This window comes from Mixophyes fleayi, chromosome 2, assembly GCF_038048845.1.
Source record: "Mixophyes fleayi isolate aMixFle1 chromosome 2, aMixFle1.hap1, whole genome shotgun sequence".
NCBI lineage: Eukaryota > Metazoa > Chordata > Amphibia > Anura > Limnodynastidae > Mixophyes > Mixophyes fleayi.
Window position 1 is genome coordinate 128067315 of NC_134403.1, and position 23772 is coordinate 128091086.

The window sequence follows — 23772 nt, forward strand, 5'->3', positions numbered from 1 at the left end:
ACAAAAAACAGCTGATGGACTTAAATCTTAAATCTGCAGAGCCATTACTTCCATTTTTGGTCTACATAGTAGTTTTAATAATGTCTTCTTCATGAACAGTGATATCAACAGTTACAATTCTATGCAATATTCGAATATAAACAAAGTTTAGTTTTTGAACTTTGAACTTCAAGAACCTCAGTCACACACAAATCCAAAACAATGAAGTATTGTAGACGTTTTACCATTATATATATTGCAATATTTCATATTGCACAATGTGATTAAAAAAAAAGAAAAAGTTATTTTTTTTCTCCAACCACATATAATTATAACCTTTTGCAGATGTTGCTTTACATAGGTTTTTTTTTCCATAAAGCACAAGTCAAGAATCCAGTTCTGAACACGATCATCAATATCACCAGATCAATTGTTCCCACAGGTGACAACAGACTGGGACTAAAAATCAGCCCTGGTATTTAAAGTACACAGGCCTACCTCAGTTCCAGCCGGAAAAAAACCATGTGCCGCCACCTAGCGGCGGCGCCAAAAAGGGAGTGACCACATTGTGTTGTGGATGTGGCCAACATGGGGCATTGACACATACATTATAATAAAACATTACATTTATCACGCCCTCCCAGCCACATCACGCCATCCCCCCAGGCACATTATGACACCCCCAGCCCACTGTACTTATCTATGCTTCTGGTGCTGCTGACATCCATAAGCATGGGAACTTCCTGTAGAGTGAGCAGGGAAGCTCTTAGTCTCAAGAGATTACAAAATCTTGTGAGACTTAGAGCTCCTCAGTTTGCTCTGCAGTCTGTGTCCTGTCCGGGAACTGCGAGCAGCTAGAGCTGGATTAAGGCTCAGGGTATTTAAAACATCAGGGCTCCTTTTATGTAACATGGTTATCATTTTAGACAAATACACAGGCACTACTGTTAGAAGCACACAGCTCTGCCTTCAGAAGCAGTACGTTGTGAAGCAGGACATACCTTCCAACTGTCCTTGCAGTCGTACCAAATCCTGACTAAGTGAGACAGTCACCCAAATTCAGGACTGCCCCACCAGATTCAGGACAGTTGGCAGATTGTCCTGATCTCTCCTAACTGTCTTGGTCACTTTCATCACTTGTAGCAGCTGGTTTCTTGAGCTCAGTTCATTCTTGTCTTGATCCTGGAATATTGGATGCCCTATTTTGGAAAAAAAAATGGGTAAATGAGATTTAGAAAACTCCAACCAGCCCCGGTGTTAAAACAATAGTACTCATGTTTTATAATTAGGTTTCCCTCCAGTCAACCAACAATAATAATATTCACATTTAATAAGTAGACCAATTTCCCTCCAAACAGCCCCAACATTAAATCAACAGTATACCCATTTACTCAAAACATATTTCCCTCCAAACAGTCCCAGCAATAAATTAAATAGCATTAAAGTTTAATAAATATAACTATTTTTCACAATCATCCCCGGCAATAAATAATTCATATTCACATTTAATAAATAGCCCTCCTCCCCAAAATCAGCCCCATATTCAACAGATTGTCCTAAACCACCCCAGCATTAAATTAAAGGTTCCTTCACCTCACCTTAAATAATTAGCCCCCACCTACACTCCACCATTAAATAGCCTACCTCCCACACTATATTAAGATCCTCCCTTCCCTCACATATTACTGCGCGTACACACACACACGCTACATTTAAAATATTGCGCACACACACGCACACTATATGAACATGACCAAACACACACACTATAGCAACATGGGGCCACACACGCACACTATAAGTCACACAGACACACTATACTATTAGTCACACTATTAGCCACACAGATACACTGTTAAACACACCTGACACACTATTAGACACACAAACACTTACCTTATTACATCCGATCCTGAGCAGCAGCACCTCCTTCCTGCGCGCTGGTCAGCGAATGGAGAGTCAGTGATTGCCGCCTATGCAAGTAATCACGAGACAGCACCTGTCACGTGGTGCTGTCCCAGATGATTACTTGCATAGGCGGCAGTCACTGACTCTCAGTCCACCTAGCAGCGCACAGGGTGCTGCGGCTTGGCAGGCATGCGAACCGGCCCATCTGACCATCGGCCCTTCTGGCATTTGCCAGAAGTACCAGATGGCCAGTCCAGCCCTGCCTGGCACCTAACTTGCTAATCTTCCTCCTTTGATTTCACAGTAACCTGTTCTATGCACTAAGTGACTGCAGGAAGAAGCACTCGTCCTTCCCGCAATAACTGTTTTAGCAGTCCTTTGGAGAAGTGAAAGAAAAGAGAAAGGAAGTTTTCTTCCACTCCTGTTCTTACTCTATTCCAGAAATTAATGATCCATTATGCAACCTAGGCTTCTGCCGAGGGTACACTAAAAACTGAGGGGCCCTGATTACCCTAACCTATTTTTATATGTGGCTGACAAATAGAGAGGATAAAATGGGGCCTAAACCAGTATCTTACCCAGAGCCACTCAGGGTCTTAACTAGGCTCTACTCTGCTCACTGTGTCAGTTCACAGTTCTAATATAGTGCTTGTAGGAAAGAGCAAAGGTGACTTGTGTCACCTTGCAGTGCTTTTTACAATGAATTACTGCAGAGTGCTACCGGTGATCAGAGTGTCTGAAGGAAAGGAACATTACTTCTGTCAGCACAAGATTGCAGAAAGCACTTGATTACAACTGTTATAATACAAGAGACAAGTTATACTATTTATAAGAATTACAGGACACAGAATACATGTTCATTCTTATTTCTGCAGAAATGTTTGCACAATAATGTTAAATCAAACCTATGCTTGCTCGGAAATCTTCTGCTCCAAAGACAACTCCATCTAAGTGAAGACCAACTTCGGGTCCTTTTTGTAAAGCCTCTTCACAAACATCCTATAAAGGAAGCCAGAAAGTAAATTAGTCTGTAAAACATTCTAGGAGTTTTGCATCATTACAGCACACAAGGAAATAGTTGTGAAAAAGAGTGCAAAGGAAAAAGATGGTGTTTTCCATAACCAAACTGATTTACTTTAATTTTCTAAACTGCATTAGAAATTGACACAGCTATAGCCTTATTGGTGCTATAGACAACAGCACATTTTTTAGTACAAATGTTCCTACAGCCACAGACCTTAATGACAGAAATACCAAATTACACTTTTTTTTTCTAAATTTAAAGGCTACAGCAAACTGCAGTGGATTAGTAAACACTACTGAGATCACAATATTTAATTTTGAGACTCATTTAGACTGAAAAAAAAGCCATAAAGCATTAAAATGCATAAACCTCTCCAATGCCTATAACAGGGGTCAGCAATCCCTGGCACACGTGACAGACGTGGCACATGGATCACTTTTGTTTGGCATGCCGGAGATCCGCAGCTATTTCACTAAAGCAACCGATGACGGCTGAAATGGAGCTGCTACGCATGCGCATACTGGAGGCACAACTATGTGGCATACTATGTATTAGGAGTAACAACTATGTGGCATACTATGCATTGAAGGCACACCTTTATGGCATACTATGAATTGGAGGCACAATTATGTGGCATACTTTGAATTGGAGGCACACCTATGTGGCATACTATGAATATGAGGCACACCTTTGTGGCATACTATGAATTGTAGGCACAACTATGTGGCATACTATAAATTGGAGGCACAATTATGTGGCATAGCATGTATTGGGGGCACAACTATGCGGCATACCATGTATCGGGGACACAACCATGTGGCATACTATGTAGTGGAGGCACAACTATGTGGCTTAATACAAACTGGGGGCACTACTGTGTCATAACTAATGGTACTGCTATGTGACATAACTTGAACCGGGGCACTACTGTGTGGCAAAACATGAACGTTTATTTGCCGGTACCATTACTATTAATATTATGATATTAGCAACATAAAGTAAGACATAATTAAATGTAAAATTCATATATATATATATATATATATATATATATATATATATATATATATATATATACACACATATACACACACACACACACACACACACATGTATGCACACTCACACAACTGGCACACCTGGGCTTGACAAGATTTTAGCCGGCACACTGATAGGAGAAAGGTTGCCAACCCCTGGCCTATGCGGTGCATATATATCGAACACACACTGAGTACATTATAACATAAAGCAACCACTTAATTTTAAATTGAATATAATAAACAATAAGACCATTGCCACACATTACAGTTTACAGCAGTTAAAAGCTTATCGAAATACACAAAATTTGATTACATGTTCACTATTCCTCTTTCATAAGCAATGTTCTTTTTTTTTTAACTTATTTTTTATTGAAATTTAAAACACTACAGGGCAAATTTATAAACTACTACAATCTACATTACATACCAGTATCAGCTACTTCTATATTTATTGAGTGACTCCTTATAATCAGGACTACACATTAACTTATCATAGCCCCGTTTATTTTCTTCCTCAGTGGAAAATATATTTTGAGATATTTTATTCCAGACATCTTTTCCTCTGTACTTAAATTTTGCCTAGCAATGGGACTCGCTACTGCGCATGCTCCTGGAAGCGAACAGATGGCCGGGGGAAGCAGTGTGTTTCCCTTGCCGGAAATGACAGGCACTCGTCCCCGCTTTATGGACGCGATTTGGGGACGGTGCCTGACAGTAACCCCCCCCCCCCCCCCCTTCCTCCATGATGAACCTACAATCTCTCCTCTGGGCCATAGCTATTGCTTGTTTGGTTTGTCCATTCGTCTGGGGATGAAAGCCAGATGAAATTTTAAGATTTATCCCAAGATTTTTACAAAAAAGCCTTCCAGAATCTTGAAACGACTTGTACCCCACGGTCCGAGATCATCTTGCGAGGGCAACCGTGGAGACAGAAGAAGCTCTTTATGAGTAAATGGGCGAGCTCAGAAGAGGAAGCAAACCGAATCAGGATCCAAAAGAAAAGTCAGGTACAAGCTGGGTCAAACTGGAGGTCAAAAGCAATAAGGTAGCACATGAAAATCTGGAGGCAGGAATATACTAGATACACTGGCACCCTAATGGTGTCAGAGACAGGTTTAATTAGAGGTGCCAGCAAGCTGTTAGGCCGGTGGTCAGTGATATCACTGACCACCGTAAGGGGTCCAGAAATGGTGTCCTGTTGCTAGGCAACAGGATACACTACTGCACATCAGGGCCATCTTAACAACATTATGGGCCCCCGGGCAAAGCAGTGCACCGGGGCCCCTATATATATATATATATATATATATATATATATATTGATAGAAAAAACAAGTAGGGCGCCCAATGTGTAGTATCAGATAGAAATGGGGACGATGTAATAAACTGCGTACCGTAAGGATTCCAGGATCATGTAGTATGGTAGGAGTTCCTCTTCAGAGGTAATACCTCCCCCTTGCCCACAGGATGACGACAATGTGGATCAGAGATCCTATTGTATAAGCAACGTAAGTATGCTCAAGATCAACAATCCATCATAGTGAGATCAATCAGACAGATGTCATAGGCAGACAGACAAAAAACAAAATTGCCATGTCAGAGTAAAAAATAGCGATTTAATAAAAAGAGTAATATAAACTCACATGAAGTACAGAAATGATGCCAGTAGAATGTCAGTAGGATCAATAGCTCAACGCGTTTCGTCCCAACACCGTGGGACTTCCTCAGGAGCAGAATGCGTTTCGTCCCACGGTGTTGGGACGAAACGCGTTGAGCTATTGATCCTACTGACATTCTACTGGCATCATTTCTGTACTTCATGTGAGTTTATATTACTCTTTTTATTAAATCGCTATTTTTTACTCTGACATGGCAATTTTGTTTTTTGTCTGTCTGCCTATGACATCTGTCTGATTGATCTCACTATGATGGATTGTTGATCTTAAGCATACTTACGTTGCTTATACAATAGGATCTCTGATCCACATTGTCGTCATCCTGTGGGCAAGGGGGAGGTATTATCTCTGAAGAGGAACTCCTACCATACTACATGATCCTGGAATCCTTACGGTACGCAGTTTATTACATCGTCCCCATTTCTATCTGATACTACACATTGGGCGCCCTACTTGTTTTTTCTATCAACAGTTACTCCAATTCCTCCGGATTAACCATCTGGACACAAGTCACCTGTGGCTGCCGCTCTTAAATTGAGCTATGTGTGTTTTTCCATTACGGGACTGATCATCTGGTACATTTCTATACCAATTATATATAAATTGGTGGTTACAGTGTGGTTGCTAGCGCCTCATTATACTGATTTTGTGCTTTTATATATATATATATATATATATATATATATATATATATATATATATATATAGAATAGATAGATATAGATATATATATATATAGATATAGATATATAGAGACAGATAGATGTACTTGCTCAGTGACCCTTGAAGGTTTTTTTTGCAGTTTTTTTCTTTTGCAGGATTATTTATTCTAATTAAGAGCCCTGCCTATGGGGCTCCCTTGCCCGTGGGGCCCCCGGGCACCAGCTAATTGTGCCCAATGGAAAAGATGGCCCTGCTGCACATGCTTCTGAAAGCGAACAGATGGCCGGGGAAAACAGTGAAGCAACAGGGCTTCCCCGGCCGGAAACAACAGACAGCTGTCCCCGCTCTATGGAAGCAATGCGGGGACCGTGCCTGACACCCCTCCAAGATTCTTGAGAGAATTGCCTAAACTCGCTTTACATGCTTTCTTTCCTTACACAACCGATTGGACCCTCTTCTGTTAGGCTTTGTGGAGTGTGGGAGGAAACCAGAACACCTTATGAAAATTGGATCAGTTGATGTGGTGATGTGGTATGACCCACAAATGGTTTTCCTTCAAGAGACACTTTAAATTAAGACACCATTCCCCTACTAAATATCCAATGTACCAGCTCTGGCATCATAGTTGTAAGACACTACAAAAATCCAGAGGTGCATCGCTTGGTTTCCACAAATCGCTTTCATTATGGAATCCAAGATAATTGTTTCTCAAAATTTCATAGGGTCCCAAAAAGATACTCTTGCTAACATATATGCCCCAACTATCTTTATTACATTAATCCTGCCAATTGAAACAACTTTATTAAAGGTACACTATTCAGAGGATTTTAACTCGCCATGGCCCAAACGAGAGACAGTTCTACAGGCTCCACTTCATTTACATAGAAGTCTTTAATCAAAGTCAAATGTCACTACACACACTACAAATAGTGATACACGAAGAGATCTGAATAGATAACGTTTGTATCCCCCAAAGAGCATTACATAATCTAAGATCAGCATAAATCAGTAGACCAATTCATATGGGAACTACCCTTTCAGGTACATAGTCATGGAGCTTCAATAAGAACTTTTTGCCAAGACCCAGAGTGTAAAATGTCTATAACTAATGCTATCAACTTTGAAAGTGCTCCAGCAGATGCATCCCCTATAATTATCTGGGAAGCTTTGAAATGTGTATTAAGAGACCTCTTAATCCAACAAAGTGGCGTGATGTGGCTGTGGGATGGCAATGTGACTGGGGCTGGCATGATGTGTCTGGTATTTGGTGTGATGTGTAATGTGGCTGGGGGTTACAGCGTGATGTGGCTGTAGGGGATGGTGTGATGTGGCTGGGGTGGCGGCGTGATGTTGCTGGGGGGTGGCATGATGTGGCTGGGGTGGCGGTGTGATGTGGCTGGGGTGGCGGCGTGATGTTGCTGGGGGGTGGCATGATGTGGCTGGGGTGGCGGTGTGATGTGGCTGGGGTGGCGGCGTGATGTTGCTGGGGGGTGGCATGATGTGGCTGGGGTGGCGGTGTGATGTGGCTGGGGTGGCGGCGTGATGTTGCTGGGGGGTGGCGTGATGTGGCTGGGGGGTGGCGTGATGTGGCTGGGGGGTGGCGTGATGTGGCTGGGGGGTGGCGTGATGTGGCTGGGGGGTGGCGTGATGTTGCTGGGGGGTGGCGTGATGTGGCTGGGGGGCGGGCGTGATAAATGTAATGTTTTATTTTAATGTATGTATTATATACCACATGATCTGTGTTATGTACTGTGTTGATGTATTGCTTGGTTTTAAATATTTAATGTGCCTATCCATTTTTCAAACAGGTTCCATCATTCCAGAATGCATAGAAGAATCCAGTACCAGGTTGTGAAAGCTGCAATAACGGGTATGTGAGACGAACACCGTTTTAATACGCCACCAACACTGTGACCACGCCCACTTCAGCAGCACTCTTTCCCTGCTCATCTATGGAGGGGGACTGGGGTCAAAAACTTACTGGAACAGCTCTATCTACACGGCACCTGTCGTATTGAGACAGACAATACACTGCTAAATATGTAAAATACATAATTGCAAAATAAAGTCCCATTAGAACGCACAGAAAAACAAAAATTATTCAATGATTGTCACTTGTTAATAAAATAGTCATTAATGAAAAAAAACATTTTAAAAAATATATTTTTTTATTTTTTCCCCATACAATACATACAGTATATCAAGATGTTAATAATGTCTACTGTACATAAAATGCATTTTAACATTTGCTCTTGATTGCAAACACATGTTCTAGCATGCATACACAACTGTCACCACTAACAATCAGCACTCACACCTGATCTGTAGCTGGTGCAAGTGATACAACAAAAGAAATGTACCTTTGAGATGCCCAAACCTTCAATTGGGTGCCCCTGCGTGCACTCGAGCTTGGCACGTTCTTACTGTACACTGACTACGTGCATACGCACCTTCCCTCCCTGTTCTGCCCATGAAAATGTAGGCTGTCGTAAGTGTCTTTTGCGCTTGAAGATGAATTGCATACACTTAGTGTATTTCTGGGTATGCACAGACCAATTTAACGCAAAATACGGAACATATCGGCGTTTACGTTGCTTAATTATTATTATGTCTGTGTTCTTATTAAACATTGTCCTTTCCTATTTGGTACTTGTGCTGTTGCTTGGGAACCTGAATGCAGGTCTGCCTTATATCAGATCGTTTTACATAGTATTGAGGATAGTGAGTGTATTGAGAAGGCCATGTCAGCAGAATCATGACAATGCATTATTGTGACCTACACTAGTCAGTATCCTCTGATGTAATAGTCTGTCTCCAGATTAGGACTACAAGTAACACAACAGTCATTTCCATTTTCTTACATATGTTCTTTTGCATAAATCATACAATCCTAAAATTTGAGGAACATTACACAGTCTGTAAAATGAAGATTTCACATAACATTTTAAATATTTTTATTCACCTCTCACGGTGTCCAAAGACACAATCATAGAAAATAACAGTGTATGGGCTACAAAAATGTTTACATGCTCTAGCATGAGTGCTAAACAAAAGGTACCACAATGGACTAGAACATTTCCATTTCCAAGTGTTGCACCCATTTAAATACTACCATATTGTAATAACATATACTGCACCATAAATAAATACATTTACAACTTTAAAATACAATTTTTGTACATTAGCATATTTACCTAAATGCAATACAGAATATAAAGTATTATACTGCCTTATATTAGAAGATATTTATTTTATTTTCAACAGATAAAGCTATTGTAAAGAAACAAAAATCTTCCTAAAACAAACAAAATTAAATGTAATGAATAGTTTGAATATGAAGCCTCATAAAATAAATAGTTTAGTTTCTCTATTGGAAAAAAAAGCACCACAGCTGTCAGCTTATTTCCATAAATAACACACTCCTAAAGTTGTAGATACAGAAACAATACTCTACAGTATTTGTCATTCTGTGATCCAGATACTACAAGTTGAAGGGGAATGTGTCATGTGACTCTCTCATTCTCTATAGTGTAAAAATGTCCACGTAACATTTTAAATAAACATAATCGAAAATGAAAATATCAAACAGAAAGGAATTTTGAAAAAAAGCATAATTGAATCTACAACATTTTTGCTATTCCATGCCAAGTCTATGTTATTATTATTATTCACATGTGTTTCTATCATTATTGTTTGTTTGTTTTTTCCCCAAATAGTCCTGCATCACTTTTATTGGAAGTTGTAGATCATACTGTGCAGTTGTTTTAAGAAATAGTCCACAATGTTGTTTGGCAAAAAATGTGAATAATGCACAATAAAAAAATATATTAAATAAGAACAATCACAATCCATCTACAGAATAGGCAATATTGTTAATGTATAGAATAAATCCAAAACTCTAAAAACACACCACCATTGTGCTCAATTAAGTACATTTGCTAATATATTCTTACCTTGAAGTTGAGCAGTCCTACAGCAGTTTCCACAAAAGTTACCAAGTATATTGGCTGTGCCAGCTTTCTGCCTTTTAAGTGGCGTAGAAAGTTTTCTGTAAACTGAAATCAAATGGAAATAATTAATTTGATAAATAGAAACATCCAAGCATCATACGTTAAGCAGTGATCTTTGGATGTGGAAAGCAGCAGAATTTCCGTAATGTAATGTAATACAGACAGTGTCACAAAATAAACGTGGAATATTGTATAAAAAGCCTTAGCTTTAATTTCTGAATCATTTAAGATATTACACTGTACAGTAGAGTGGCTTGGCATATCATTGTAAAGGCTTACTATGAAATGCTTGCATCACACGTATATTCTCTAAGGATACATGCAAATTAGCAGGCTAATAGTAAACATGAATGATGCAGCAGAATGCATGTGCCTGTAATTTAGCCTGTACTCTTGCCTTGCATTTGTGCAACTTAATGAGACAGAGTGGGCCAGCCTATCACATTTGCTAAACTATTCTACTTTATTTTCTATTTGATCCTTTAGCATACGTATTAAAGGTCTTAATAAAGAAGTTTGGGACCTTGAAGAGGACAGATTTCTCAGGAAGCTTCAAGCTGTCGTAGATAAAATTTAGAAGTTGGACAAACCCTATCATCTGGGGACATACAAAGCATTTACACCAATTTTGTCATTTTCATTGACAAAAATAAAAGAATAAACAAATTGGCTACACGTCAGCCACGTGAATCTTACAATTTGCTGGAAGATAATAAAATGTCCCACAGGTAAGATAATGCTATTTGAATAAAGAGGTGGGAAATAAAACACAGTCAAAAATGACAGGTTTGTCCAATTCGTTTTTTAAAGAAATATTCTGCCATTGATGGATATCAAAGGAACTGAGAATTTTAATCATCTCTCTATTCAATCTCAGTTGGGTAAATCATATCTAAGAGATTTGCATAAATATAAACCATCAAAGACTTTTCATCTTCAAAGGGGGTTTCAAGACCCTATAAGCTTTGTACTGTAATCATCACAGGTCACAACCCTGCAGGAACAGGGCTGCTATGGCAACATAAAAAACTAATGCTTAAGGCTTAGCATAATATTCTGACTAATAGAAAGGAAACTCATTCTAAAAGCTGGCAGCCTATTTACCAGAAGCTGGATTAGAGGTGTTAGTTCGTCCCCTTTTAGCTTCTACCCACAGCCCCCCTCCTTTTTCACTTGAATATTCCCCTCTTTCAACAAATCAAAATATCAAATCTTTAAGATATGTAAAATATAATAAAACTCTCTAAAATAAAAAAGACTAATTAAACAAAACATGAAAAACTTAAACAGATATATAAGAACTACTATAACAATTTAAATGTACTGTACTGTTCTGAATGTCATAAAATAGTAATGCATACAAATAAATATAGATTTTTGTTTCTTAAGTGACATAATACTGATATGTTATACATGTTACTTTGCTGCTTTGCACTTTTGTTTCAGGGTAGCAGGTCTTAGCACAGAACAAAATGGTCCCCTCCCTGCTGTTTTTTAAGCCTGTACAACATACATTATCATACCACCTGGAAATATGAGAGCGGCTTACAAAAGGGAACATCTAAAATGTTACATTAGCCTTTCCACCAAAACCTTTACACCTTACAAAGAATTTAACTCATGCTTCTCTGTCACATAATATTTACTTAGAGAGAAAACTTAAAAGGTGAGCTTGGGGGCAACTTTCAATTTATATATGGTTTTTTTTCACTGCAAAAGGGGACAATTAAATATTTCCGGCCAGGCAAAGTGAGGAGGTGTTGGGAAGGGGGGCGGTAGAAAAAAAAAAAAAAAAGAAAAAAAGAAAACAAAGAGATTAGGGAGGGGATGAAGTAGCAGCCCTCAGCACTTCTTTCAATTCCAGTGCACACCCAATAGTGTGTGAGGAAGAATGCCCACTGTTCAGGATTTGTGGGAGAATTGTCCCATGACAAAAGAGGCAGAGTTACGCTTGTTATTCTCCAATAAGGCATGCCAGTCAAACAAGTACCCATACTTAGGACAAAAGCAAAGCAAGGGATTGTAACACAAAAGAAAACAAGTAAGCCCATCTTTCAGTTGTGCATCAGCTTCCAGGTTTTATGCTTTGCATAAATAAAAATGAGAGGAAATATATATAAAAAAAAGAAAAAAAAAAAGGATGTCTGGCGCAGTACAAAAAAATCTTTCACTTCAATAAAAAAAAACGAATTAGTTAAAAAAGGTGTTAAAATGTGTAACACATTCTTTAGATGAAAGCCTTCTCATTGAAATTAGTGGCAGAAAGGGGAGAGCATAGAGAGGAGGAGACAGGGTTCCAAAGCTGATTTTTAAGCATTTTTTTCACTAAAATTATTGTTGAAATAAAGGTCAACACCAAGAAAGGAGGGGAATGTGTTTGTCTGTCTAGGAAAGGGTGAGGAATGGAGGAAGCAAAGAAGGGGCGGCTGATTTTTAGATATAGTAAATTAATTTCTTAACCCCTAACTGCAAGAAGAGGAAGAAAAACCAGTGTAAGGTCCACTGAAGCTCCGAGGCAGCCGACAGAACATTGCTCTGGAACAAGGGCAACCATGACAAAACTGTGTCTAGGTGAATCTAAGGAAAGTAGTCTGGGAGTTTCTGCACAAAGTTAGTAAGTAACCCCATGGGTTGGCTTGAATTGTTTATGCAACCCCCTGGCAAACGTAAAGCCTGTAGATTGTAAGTTCTAATGAGCAGGCTTCTTTTGTGCCACTCTGTATGTGTGTGATTATTTGTCTTGTTTACCACCCCATTTGATGAGGACAATGTTACTGCTTTAAAATTACATTGTTATAGTAAATATACAGTATATATATATATATATATATATATATATATATATATATATATATATATATATATGCGCATTAAATATAACATTATTAATAGACAAAACTTGGGGGTGAAAGGATGTCAGCTTTGTTTTGGTTTAGTCGCAATTACACAAAAAATAATACAGCATAAATAGATTACATGCTATATAGACATTTTTATTAAGCTGTGACATATATTTGCTTTTGGTTTAAAAAAATAGATTTTATTTTTTTCCCCCATGATCTTCTTCCACTGCAGTCCAAACTACCTTTCTAAAGCTGTCAATTGCCACTGGGTTCCAGTTACAGACAGAGAATTTGAAGATAGTATTAAAAATCAAAACAATTGTAGGACCTAACAGCCTGGTACAACATCCCTGGCTTGGGCATAGTTATCGGTATCACTTCTTATTCTGTACACATTACACTATTTTATTTAAATCAAAACATTTTATTTTTGAATGGAGTAATCATGTCACTATAAGTAGGTATCAGTATTTCAGGTCTAAACAGAAGCAAGAGTGTTCCCTGAAAATATTTTTAAATGTTGGACTTTACTAATTTGGAATGAATATGCCTATATATGCAAACAGGCACATAAGAAAACACAAAACAATTATTACCATTCCAGTGTGATTTCTGAAGAAGAAAATATACAAGTCAAAGAACATGTGAGACAGTAATTGTATTTATGGAAACAGGAATACTATATTAGAATATGAATAATATAGTATCCTATATCTATTTAATCTTTGTTTAGGTTCACATTAAAGGACTTGTGGCAAAGCAAGTAGTCATAAAAAACGTGGAACATAAACTGTTTTTCCAATTAAAAGACTGAAAAGCCATGACCTGACTTTTGCTTATGTAAATGGGTAACACATATCAGAGAAATCTTAATTGCATACTAATTTATTCTATTCAATTTCAAGATAAAACTCCATAAATATTTTCACTGGCTCTCCATTGTACTACATTATTTATGTATTTCAAAGTAATAAAATAAATAATAATCATTCCATTATTATTAAAGTAAGGGTATGACGACCTACACCATGGAGAAATAGCTTATTTATGACGGAATATTGGATTTCTTTAGAAAAGCGCTTTAGCTGTGATCTTTAACCATATAATGCCTTTATTTTTTAATGTATATATTATACTAAAGCAACATTAACATATTCCTTTTAGTGTCAAAAATAATGCATGTCAATATTGTGAATATATTTGTTGTAGATCAGTCAATGAAATTGTTTATTTTTGGTGTCTTAAAATAGAGAAAATAAATTTACACTATGATTTGAATTGGCCAATATGTTGTGTCTGTGAACACAGTACAAAGACATGTTACAGCCCCACAGTAATCACTGCACAATGCTTATTCAGTTTTGATTTTACAACAGGGATATTATCATAAATAAATTACATCACTGATATGAAATTTAAGCAAAGCCAATCATTATTATGTGGTCATGAACTTGTAATTGTTTTGCTAATAATGGTCAATGTTTTCCAGCATTCCCAGCAGTATCATCGCCCATGTCCTTTCTCACACTGTAAAACACAGAATTTGGCTATTATCCTGTTTAGCAAACAGATCTCCTTGTTGGATTGTATTGCAGTGCAAATATTCTAGGTTTTGGTTGGTATTATGTGACCCAACCAGTCATATAAGAATGTTGACCAGTGCACAGCCACTGTCCCAAAAAACTATTTTGGATTGTTTACTTTGCCTTCAAGAAAATCTGGCATCAGATTACCAAACCCCCAAATTCAGGTTGCAGGCAACTGGCTACAAACGGATATAAGACATAGCAGGATTTTGCTGTAGTGAGCTCAGGCACAGTGTTGGACTGAAATATATAAAAATATAATTCAATGATAAATAAATAATATGGAGCTATATATTTTAGTTACTAAAGATAAATAACATACATTAAATATAAATTATGAAATGAAAGAAAACAATTATATTTCCAATGTTTGCCTTGTAATAAACATTTAATTGGGGTGGGGGTGGGGATTATTTAGGCTTTGGGCCTACCCGAGAATCCCTAGGTAACTTTAGAGGTTCAGACTTGGAGACATATGCAATGTGAATGTTACAGCTTGTAAATACACCTTCTAGACAAAAATTGTATATTAAACATTATGGTTGTCACAAACAAATTGTGCTCCTTATTGCATAGCTGTAGGATTCAATATATTAAATGTTCAAAATGGTGCTGTGTCAAGATCATAAAATTGTATAAAATTATAAATCAACAAAGCATTTGAATGTTTTATACATTTTTTTAAATCTCTTTATTTGTAAAGGTATTGGAGTTTCACAGCGGCCAAACAAGCTTGTTCTACGACATGGTATGTTCAAGTCAATGCTCCACTCGTTTCCTACATTTGTAGCAGTCTCTCTTGTAAAATATAAGGTGTTTTTAATGTTTTGGGATCCCTAATGCACCTTTGCCATTATTTTATCTTTACGATATTGAAATTGGATGCTTACATTGGCATAAAAATTTTAACCATGTTTGTTTTGTTTGTAATATCCAATATATATCAGAAATGTTTATCAAAATTTGGATTGTTTTTCTGCTATTTAAGCTTTATTTTACTTACACTGTATTATACAAAATGTCAGGCTGCAATTAATTTGCTATTATATCATTTATTTTGTGCAATTAGATTATTTACAGGTTTTGTAAAGACATTTGACATGCCACTTAACATTTCCAAGATTTTATTGGCTGAAAACGCAGTCATGAAACACAAACACACCTGTCAGCAATTAAAAAAGAAGAAGTAGAGAACAGTTCAGGAAATAATATCTGTGCTAATTAAAAACACTAGTTAAAAGCTTCCTGTTTGTTCTCCCAGGTGCCCTAAGAAGTGACCTTATTCCTTTTTACTTATTTCTTTATAGTCATTTTGTTTCATACATTCATAGTGTGTTCTCTTGTAGTGTGTGTTTTTAAAGTGTGTTGATGCGCAGTATGTATTATTAGACACAGGATCCATATGAGGAGGTTTTACCCTGACTCTTGTATAATGATACAGAGTTAAATGTTGTAACAACATAAATCATGAATGAATATGTCATATTCCTTATTATTTACTTTAGGACTAAATAAATGCACACTCATATTATGATAATACTTTGCTACTAGTTAACAAATATCCGTCTGCAACACAGTGTTCCTGGGTCCTTATTGTAAGCTCGTATGCTTGCAGCATCTTATGGAGCTCCCAGGAACTCCTCCATCATCACCAACATTTATTTATATAGCGCCAGGAAATTCTGTAACGCTTTACAATTGGGAAAAAACACGGAAATAAAACAATATTGGGTAATACTAACAGAGTGAGGTAAGCAGGCCCTTGCTCACAAGCATACAATCTATGGGATATCCATATCTCGTTACAATGTGCTTTACTATGACAGCACATAATAATAATATGATCTATACTTTGATGTAATGTACTATCACAATAAAGCGCATTTTAATCGGTCAGATATGTCAGTGGCGTATGGAGCCCTCGGTAACATGTCCTGACTGTAAGCCAGAGTTCTAAGTGCAATGCCAACAACTGTTGTAGTCATTGCTCCAATGCTGTTATTAAATATGAGGTAAAGGCATGTTCTAATGAAGGTAGGATAGAAATAAAAGTTAATTGAGGATGTAACATTTTTTAAGCCACAATAGTTTTGTAGATGGAGGTTAGAAAGTGGTGTCATATTTGAAGCTGAACAGGTGAAATATGAGGCTAAAAATATTAGGCTGCTATAACATTAACAAGCAAATAAATGTTATATATTACATATACTAATAATAATAATAACAACTGTAGTGTTGATACTGAACTAAATATACCTCTATTTGTGATTGTGATTGACAATCTTGTTGTCTTGCTCTGAAGAACTTCTCTATATGGATTATGGATTGGTGGATTAATTCACAGAGTCATGACATCAAACTAACTGATGCAATGTAGTTTATAGTTTGAGATTTTTTGCCTTCTATCAGAGCCACTTAGGACAGTGTCCTAAAGATGTGGCCTAAATTGTCTACTGCAGATTGAATACTCAATCTCATTTTTCTTTTTAAAAAGCAAGTGGAAAGTTGGTGTAAGACTGAACAGTGCATATTACCTTCTTATATGAAAGTTTTAATTTTGGGTTTAGTTCTCCTTTAACTCTTCGACTCATTTAAAAAGGGCACCTCAATATAGCAGCAGTACGCTGGAGAGAAAAATCCCATTTGCAGTACTTTGTTGTCAATGACTGACTTGGGTTTACTATGTACAGCTCAGGCCTAGACTTCTCCATTGAGCACAGGAAATCCTGTGACATCAAAATTACGGATATGTCCAGTGTATGGGAAGCCCATGCTGCTCCAAAGGTGATGTGCTTCAGATATCCACTACCTGTCCACATTTGGTATCATATACTGAGAAGAACAAGACAATAATTTTTGGGAGGTAGCTACTGCTTGGTGGTAATCATATTCCGGGTCTTTATAATACCGACACTGTGTTTAACGACATAAAATGTCTGACGGATACATGCCAGACACTAAATAAATCCAGATTGACCTTAATAATGACAAGTGAAGTAGCCGACACTGTTCTGCTAAATTCCGAAGATAAGTAATCACGGAACAGCGTAATTACGCCATTTAAAATAGTGACGGTCATATTACCGCTTTTAAATCGGCAATTTCGGGTCTCATCTAAGCTAAGTGTTAGTGTTAGGTTTAGGGATCGGTTTAGGGTTCGGGTACCGCCATTGCCACTTTAAAAACACTAATATCGCGGTCACCATTTTAAATGACGTAAAAACGCTGTGACGTGATTACCTGTCTTCGGAATTTAGCATAACAGCGTTGGATACTTGACTTGTCATTATTGAGGTGAACCTACTTATTTACTGTCGGGCATGTCACTATCAGATATTTTATGTCGTTAAACTAATTGTCGCTGTTATAAGTATTGGGTAATCGTACCCAACCCCTACAGCTCTTCACTGCAGTTATATAATGGCTGGTTGTGACAGGATAGACCGCCTATGCCACCCTGTCTGTTGCTGCTGTGAACAGGCTGCACATATTGTGCCACCGTTCCCTTTCGTTATTCCAAATACGCCCCTCCTGCCGCAGTAGGAGGAGCCTGCTGCCACCACTGGACTTCTTTATGATATCCAGAAGCACGTTCCTTCTGGGTAACTGTCGCTGCTAGTGTACTCCTGTGCTGGTACACTTGGGCTGGTACCCCTGACTGCTTACTATGGATCAGGGTGCTGTGGATGGATCCCCCCTGGCCTATCACACTGGCCAGAGCTGCTGGATAGCGGCAGAGTGGTGGTACTGGAGAGCTGGGTCCAAACCTCAGAAACAGCTGGAGGACGGATTAGATTTAGGGTCTAATGTGTAGGTCACAGGATTACAGCAATATTGAAGAAGTTGTCAAGCAGGGTCTTGAAGCAGAGAGTGATGTTTATTTCGCTCAAGTGTCCTGACAAGGACAGTTTCACTGATTAAAGGTATCAGTGCTCAGGTCAGATGAAACATCTGAATGATACATTTCAGTTTACAAGGGTACTCTTTTTATACAGCTTTAGACACAGCCTCATAGGCTATTTTTAGAATCAGAATGCAATTTGTTTATCCACATGGATTTACATGCAATGCAAAGAGAACAATATTTATGCTTATTTGTGATATCCTAAAACCTTGCTGTTATTTCCTGCATCTTAGTTTGGACACAGTGGACATCTGACAGCAAGTCTAATTACCCCTTCCTTTCCCTTAAGGGGTACTGGACACTCACATCAAAAGGTCTAATCAACATGAGATTAGCATGGGTGCTTTCTTACAACAGTTGCAGAATACACATTTCCTCCAAAGAAAAGAATTCACCAAGAAAATTTGCAAACCCCAAACAAGGCATTTCCTTACACCAAGATATACAAAAGACTTTCTAAACAAAGGCTTATTGTATCAGATAAATACATCAGAAATAATGATTTTCCTCTAGTAAGGTTAAAACAGAAAAAACAAATTTTCTCCCCTGGTCTCAGAAATAAATATTTCCTATATCAAAATATACACAATATCAAAAATAAGTGCATTGGCAATTATATAAATAAGCTCCCTGCGCTATTTCCTTTAAATACATTTATACCATAAATTATTTATAAGTGATCCAGTCATACTGGTGTAACGATATATATCTATGAATGTAATCATCACACCAGGCCAGTTGTTGTTTGCAGCCAACTGGATGCTTTCACTAAGTGGTACAGATGGCAGATGGCAAAAATGGGAAATCCAAGCCTCAGCACAAATATGAAATATATGAAAACATGGCCAATCAAACAGAGGACACATAAAACACTCTGGATTCCAATATATGTATCTACTGCTGTGATAAAAAAAAATAACTCACCCATTTCACTTCTTCAGAAGATTCAACCTTTGGCAGCATTAGACAGGAGGGCAAAACTTCGGACTGCAAGATGACCTTTAGATCTTCTTCTGCAAGGCCACTGGAAACAGAGTTAATTCTTACACACTTCTCAGATTTTCCAAGGTCAAATTTTTCCAGTGCTTTAACAACAGTCTCTCTCGCCTCAACCTAGTAATCACAAAAACAATGATTTAGGTTTCGTAAAGTGTAATCCATATGGCATTAGCAGGTATGACCGATTACAGTAAAGTCTGACTATTTTCATGTAAGTAGTAATATATATTTGTATAAAATGTGCTGCTCACTGTAAAATATTTGGATATTATAAGGGACCAATGAGTTCTGAGACAATATAAAAGCACAGGTTCAAGGGCTTTAATACAATCCACAAGCACCGTTAACCCCATCCTTCACTAATGATGCACCAGAGTGTGTTACTGTATTACACTACTTTATACTGCTGGGAAAGTAGTACCTGCATTATGTGACCTACTAATGGGGGAGGGGTAGTGAAACCACCTAGAGTGGGACGGGTTTAGAAACTATCTCACCTCAACAAAAATACCCCTGTTCTAATATCATTATGTTTCATATTAGGACATTCATTATTATTTCTAAGGAACACATTTTTAGTATATGATTAACTTACGATTTTGTAATTTTTTGTCAACTTAATTTCTAGGTATGGGGACTTTTACATATGTATCAATGAATATTATTATTATTAGTAGCGTATTTATGCGAGGCAAATTGGTTTAGTGCTACTATAAGCATTCTGAACAGAAAACTACAGAGAAGAACGGGGAAGGGAAAAACCACCAAAACTTAATTTGCATACATAAAGTAAGAGTGTTTGAGCATTTGCAGTGGATAGTTTTATGCAGCCTGGATACAGTCATAAGACTTCAAGTTATGCAGAGGAGTGAATACAGGACTGGGGGGCTGGGGGTAGGGGTTCCTATTATTGCTAAATAAGAGTTCACCCCAGGATGTTAGAACTGTGTGTCTGCAGCTTGTGAATTGCTGAAAACTGCAGCTGCCCTTGAGATTACTGATCCTTGTAACAACAGCATCTGCACATTCACACCTCACCATGATCAAAAACTAGACACCCTGAAATTACAGCTAGCTTTTCACCACGGTTAGTAAACCCAGGCAGGAGCAATTGTCAGCCAAGTTCACCAGCATTGTGCCCTCGGCAATCCTGCTGAAGCCAAAGCATTTACATAACTCCAAAGTGTCCCGATTTGGGAAGCACAGTTCCGATTTCAGGGCTCTGTCCTATCATCCCAACAGCATTCATCTTTGTCCTGCTGGGCGGTATGTTCTGTTCACTGCTGCTCTGCATAGCAGAGCTGAAAGGGTGCTGAGCACACCCGTCACTAGTGCGCGGTCAATGACTTGTAACATGGTCATGCCCCCTTCAACCATTTGTCCCGTTTCAAGGACTGTCAAAGTTGGGAGGTATATGATTAGGATCTCTAAGTGAGTGGGTGCCTCATTTAAGTTCTGGGGGTAGCACAGCGGTAGGCTTTTAGCATCAGCCATAAGAATTTTGGTAAAAGCAGCCAGAAACCAAGGCATTGTCAGTCTCAATATAATCATTCATTTTCTGCTCTGTATTAAATAAATAGCATTTGTTGGACACACTATCACAGTGATGGGCAAACTACGGCCCGCGGGCCAGATCCGGCCCACTTAGAGGTTCTATCAGGCCCGCCAAAATTTTAAAAACTTTCATTAAAATATGCATAAAATTATTAGGGCCGACCCTGTGTGTCAGAACCTTAATTTTTATGCCTTCCCTGCTATTTCCTCCATTACACATCATCCTCCTTCCTAAAAGGACACTTCGTATGTCAATCACTCAAACACCTGCCCCCCCCTAATGGCTGAAAGTCATGTGAGAAGAGATGGGCTGGGTCATATACTAAGGCGGATTTCGATTGGCTGCTGTGTTGTCAGTTAGTGGCTCACCAGAAAGATGGATCTGCAACAACCTGCTGAAATAAGTGCTGTGTCTGTACGATCGCTGCACTTATAGAGGTAACACTGCTATATAACACCCTCCCGTCCCATTCAAAAAATTTGTATTATATATTTCGATAGTTGAGTTTTTTAATAAATTATATTGGCCCGCCTAAAGTTTTTCTTTTTTATTTGGCCTGCTCCTGAAAAAGTTTGCCCATCACTGCACTATCAAGTCACACCTACAGTGCACACCTGAAGTCTATAATAGGCTTCAGGTGTGCACTACATAGTCTAATGGACATCGAGTTGGACACTGAATAGCAAAAGGAACATCAAGTGGGCAGTGTATACAATACTAGCCAGCAGGTGGTCAAGAAAGTGGCCTGTGCATTGCTTACATATTGGCCCAGCCCACTATAGCCCACTATGGGAATGGTCTTGGGGGTCAGATGCCTCCCTGTCCTCCCAGCCTTGCCTGCCCCTGATCAGCAGTAGAGGGGCCCCATGGTTTAACTCTGCTCTGGGCTCTAACTTTTCAAAAACAGACCATGTGTACATTAAAAAGAATAACAATATTTTCCCTGGTTTGATAATATACTCTAAATTGGTTATAGACAAAGAATGGAGAGCATGGGTTTGTCTGAATAGAGCAGGGTTTAATTCAGCCCAAAAAAAATGTATGAAACATTATTTGATAGAGCTATGGACAAAATACAACGCAGACTTACTCACCTGGTATTCAATGCAGATCCTATTCTAGGTACCAGTATACAATACTAGGAGAAGTCTAGGGGCCAATACACAATACAGAGGATATTCTAGTTACCAATATACAATTGTGAGCATTCTGTTAACAGATATACATACAATACAGGCCTATTCTGGAAATCAATATAAAGACCTAAAAAAATGGTTCTAAAATCTAGGGGCCACCCTGTCTACTTAAAAAGAGCTGTAGTTTTACAACTGCAAGATGTAGAAAAATTAGAAAATTAATGCTGCAGAGAGAGGGCACTCGCACCTATGTCATCAGAGCCCGGCTGCACAAGTCCAGAAATATTAAGCAATCCAAAGAATATGATCAGCACTGCAAAGGTCATCTCAAACATGTTGAGGAAGATTATTAAATGGATTAATGTTTTTGGTTCTTCAATCAGGACTTATTAAACCCTATCTCCCCAGGCAAACATGCTTAAGAACATAAAGACTAAACAAATGTAAGAGTCCTAGTTATTGCAACGACAGTAGCATATACATGTGTAGTTTTGAATTGTATAGAGACATGCCTCCCTCACAGTGGCAGAACTACCATTGGTGCAGCAGAAGCGGTGCACTGAGGCCAATGGAGATAACGGGGCCCATTGCTTGTGGAACTAACGAGCTGTGGGCCACAGTTCCCTCTTCCCAGTCTTCCCTGCACCGGGGCCCACAGCTCGCTAGTTTCGCCTCTGCTCCCACAGGACCTTTTGGTTACTCCAGTGAGGTTGTCATTGACAGCTTTTGTCAGAGAGGGAGTTTAGGATGGTAGAGGAAAAGAATGGGATATAACAGTGTAACATTTATTAGACCTTGCTGTGTTTTCCGAATTGAATAAATTAAAAAATATAATAAAATAAGCACTAACAAAATAATGTTGCCAATACTGTTGTTGCCCTTTGAACACATTTTTCAAAGGGAGTGATTTAATGGAAATGATGCAACTAGTTTATTATTTGGATCAAATTTGTTTGCTGTCGAAAGTGATTGGTTCCTGAATTCTACATAGCCATACCTTTATGTCTATTACAGTGATTTTTGTAGAGTTCTATGTTATAAACAGTGCTGTTTAAGTCAGCAGATGTGTGCATTTGTAAATTATATTAATAATAGGTGTCTATAAACAATTGAGATAGGTTACTGCATACATAGAGACTAATAAATGCGCACAGCAATGACGACTGTCTTCCATCTTGTCCATTCAAAAGTAAAATTCTAAAATGATACTTGCCTACATGTATAAGAATGATATATTTTCGTTTGAAAATGGAGATATTTGCTCTCTCATTACCTTAATCCTTTATTCACAGAGGTAATGTTGCCAATAGGTACACATTTTTCTACATCAACTCTCCCTTTATCAACTGAAGTGACAAACTTCTGGGTCTTCTAACAGAAATTTATTACAATGTTTTAGTCCCTATATTATTATCCTTCATTTATATGGCACCAAAAAGGGTCTCCAGT

At 38.1% G+C, this 23772-nt stretch overlaps 1 protein-coding gene across 1 annotated transcript in view; it reads right to left on the reverse strand.

Moving 5' to 3' along the window:
- The window catches only part of CLYBL (citramalyl-CoA lyase), a 293486-nt gene that overhangs the window by 43338 nt on the left and 226376 nt on the right, over positions 1-23772 (reverse strand). Inside the window, exons 3-5 of the mRNA XM_075198047.1 lie at positions 19558-19746; positions 10244-10345; positions 2793-2886 (exon numbers count right to left, since the gene is read on the reverse strand). Coding sequence (XP_075054148.1) covers positions 2793-2886; positions 10244-10345; positions 19558-19746 — 385 coding nt within the window. The remainder of the gene's footprint in view (positions 1-2792; positions 2887-10243; positions 10346-19557; positions 19747-23772) is intronic.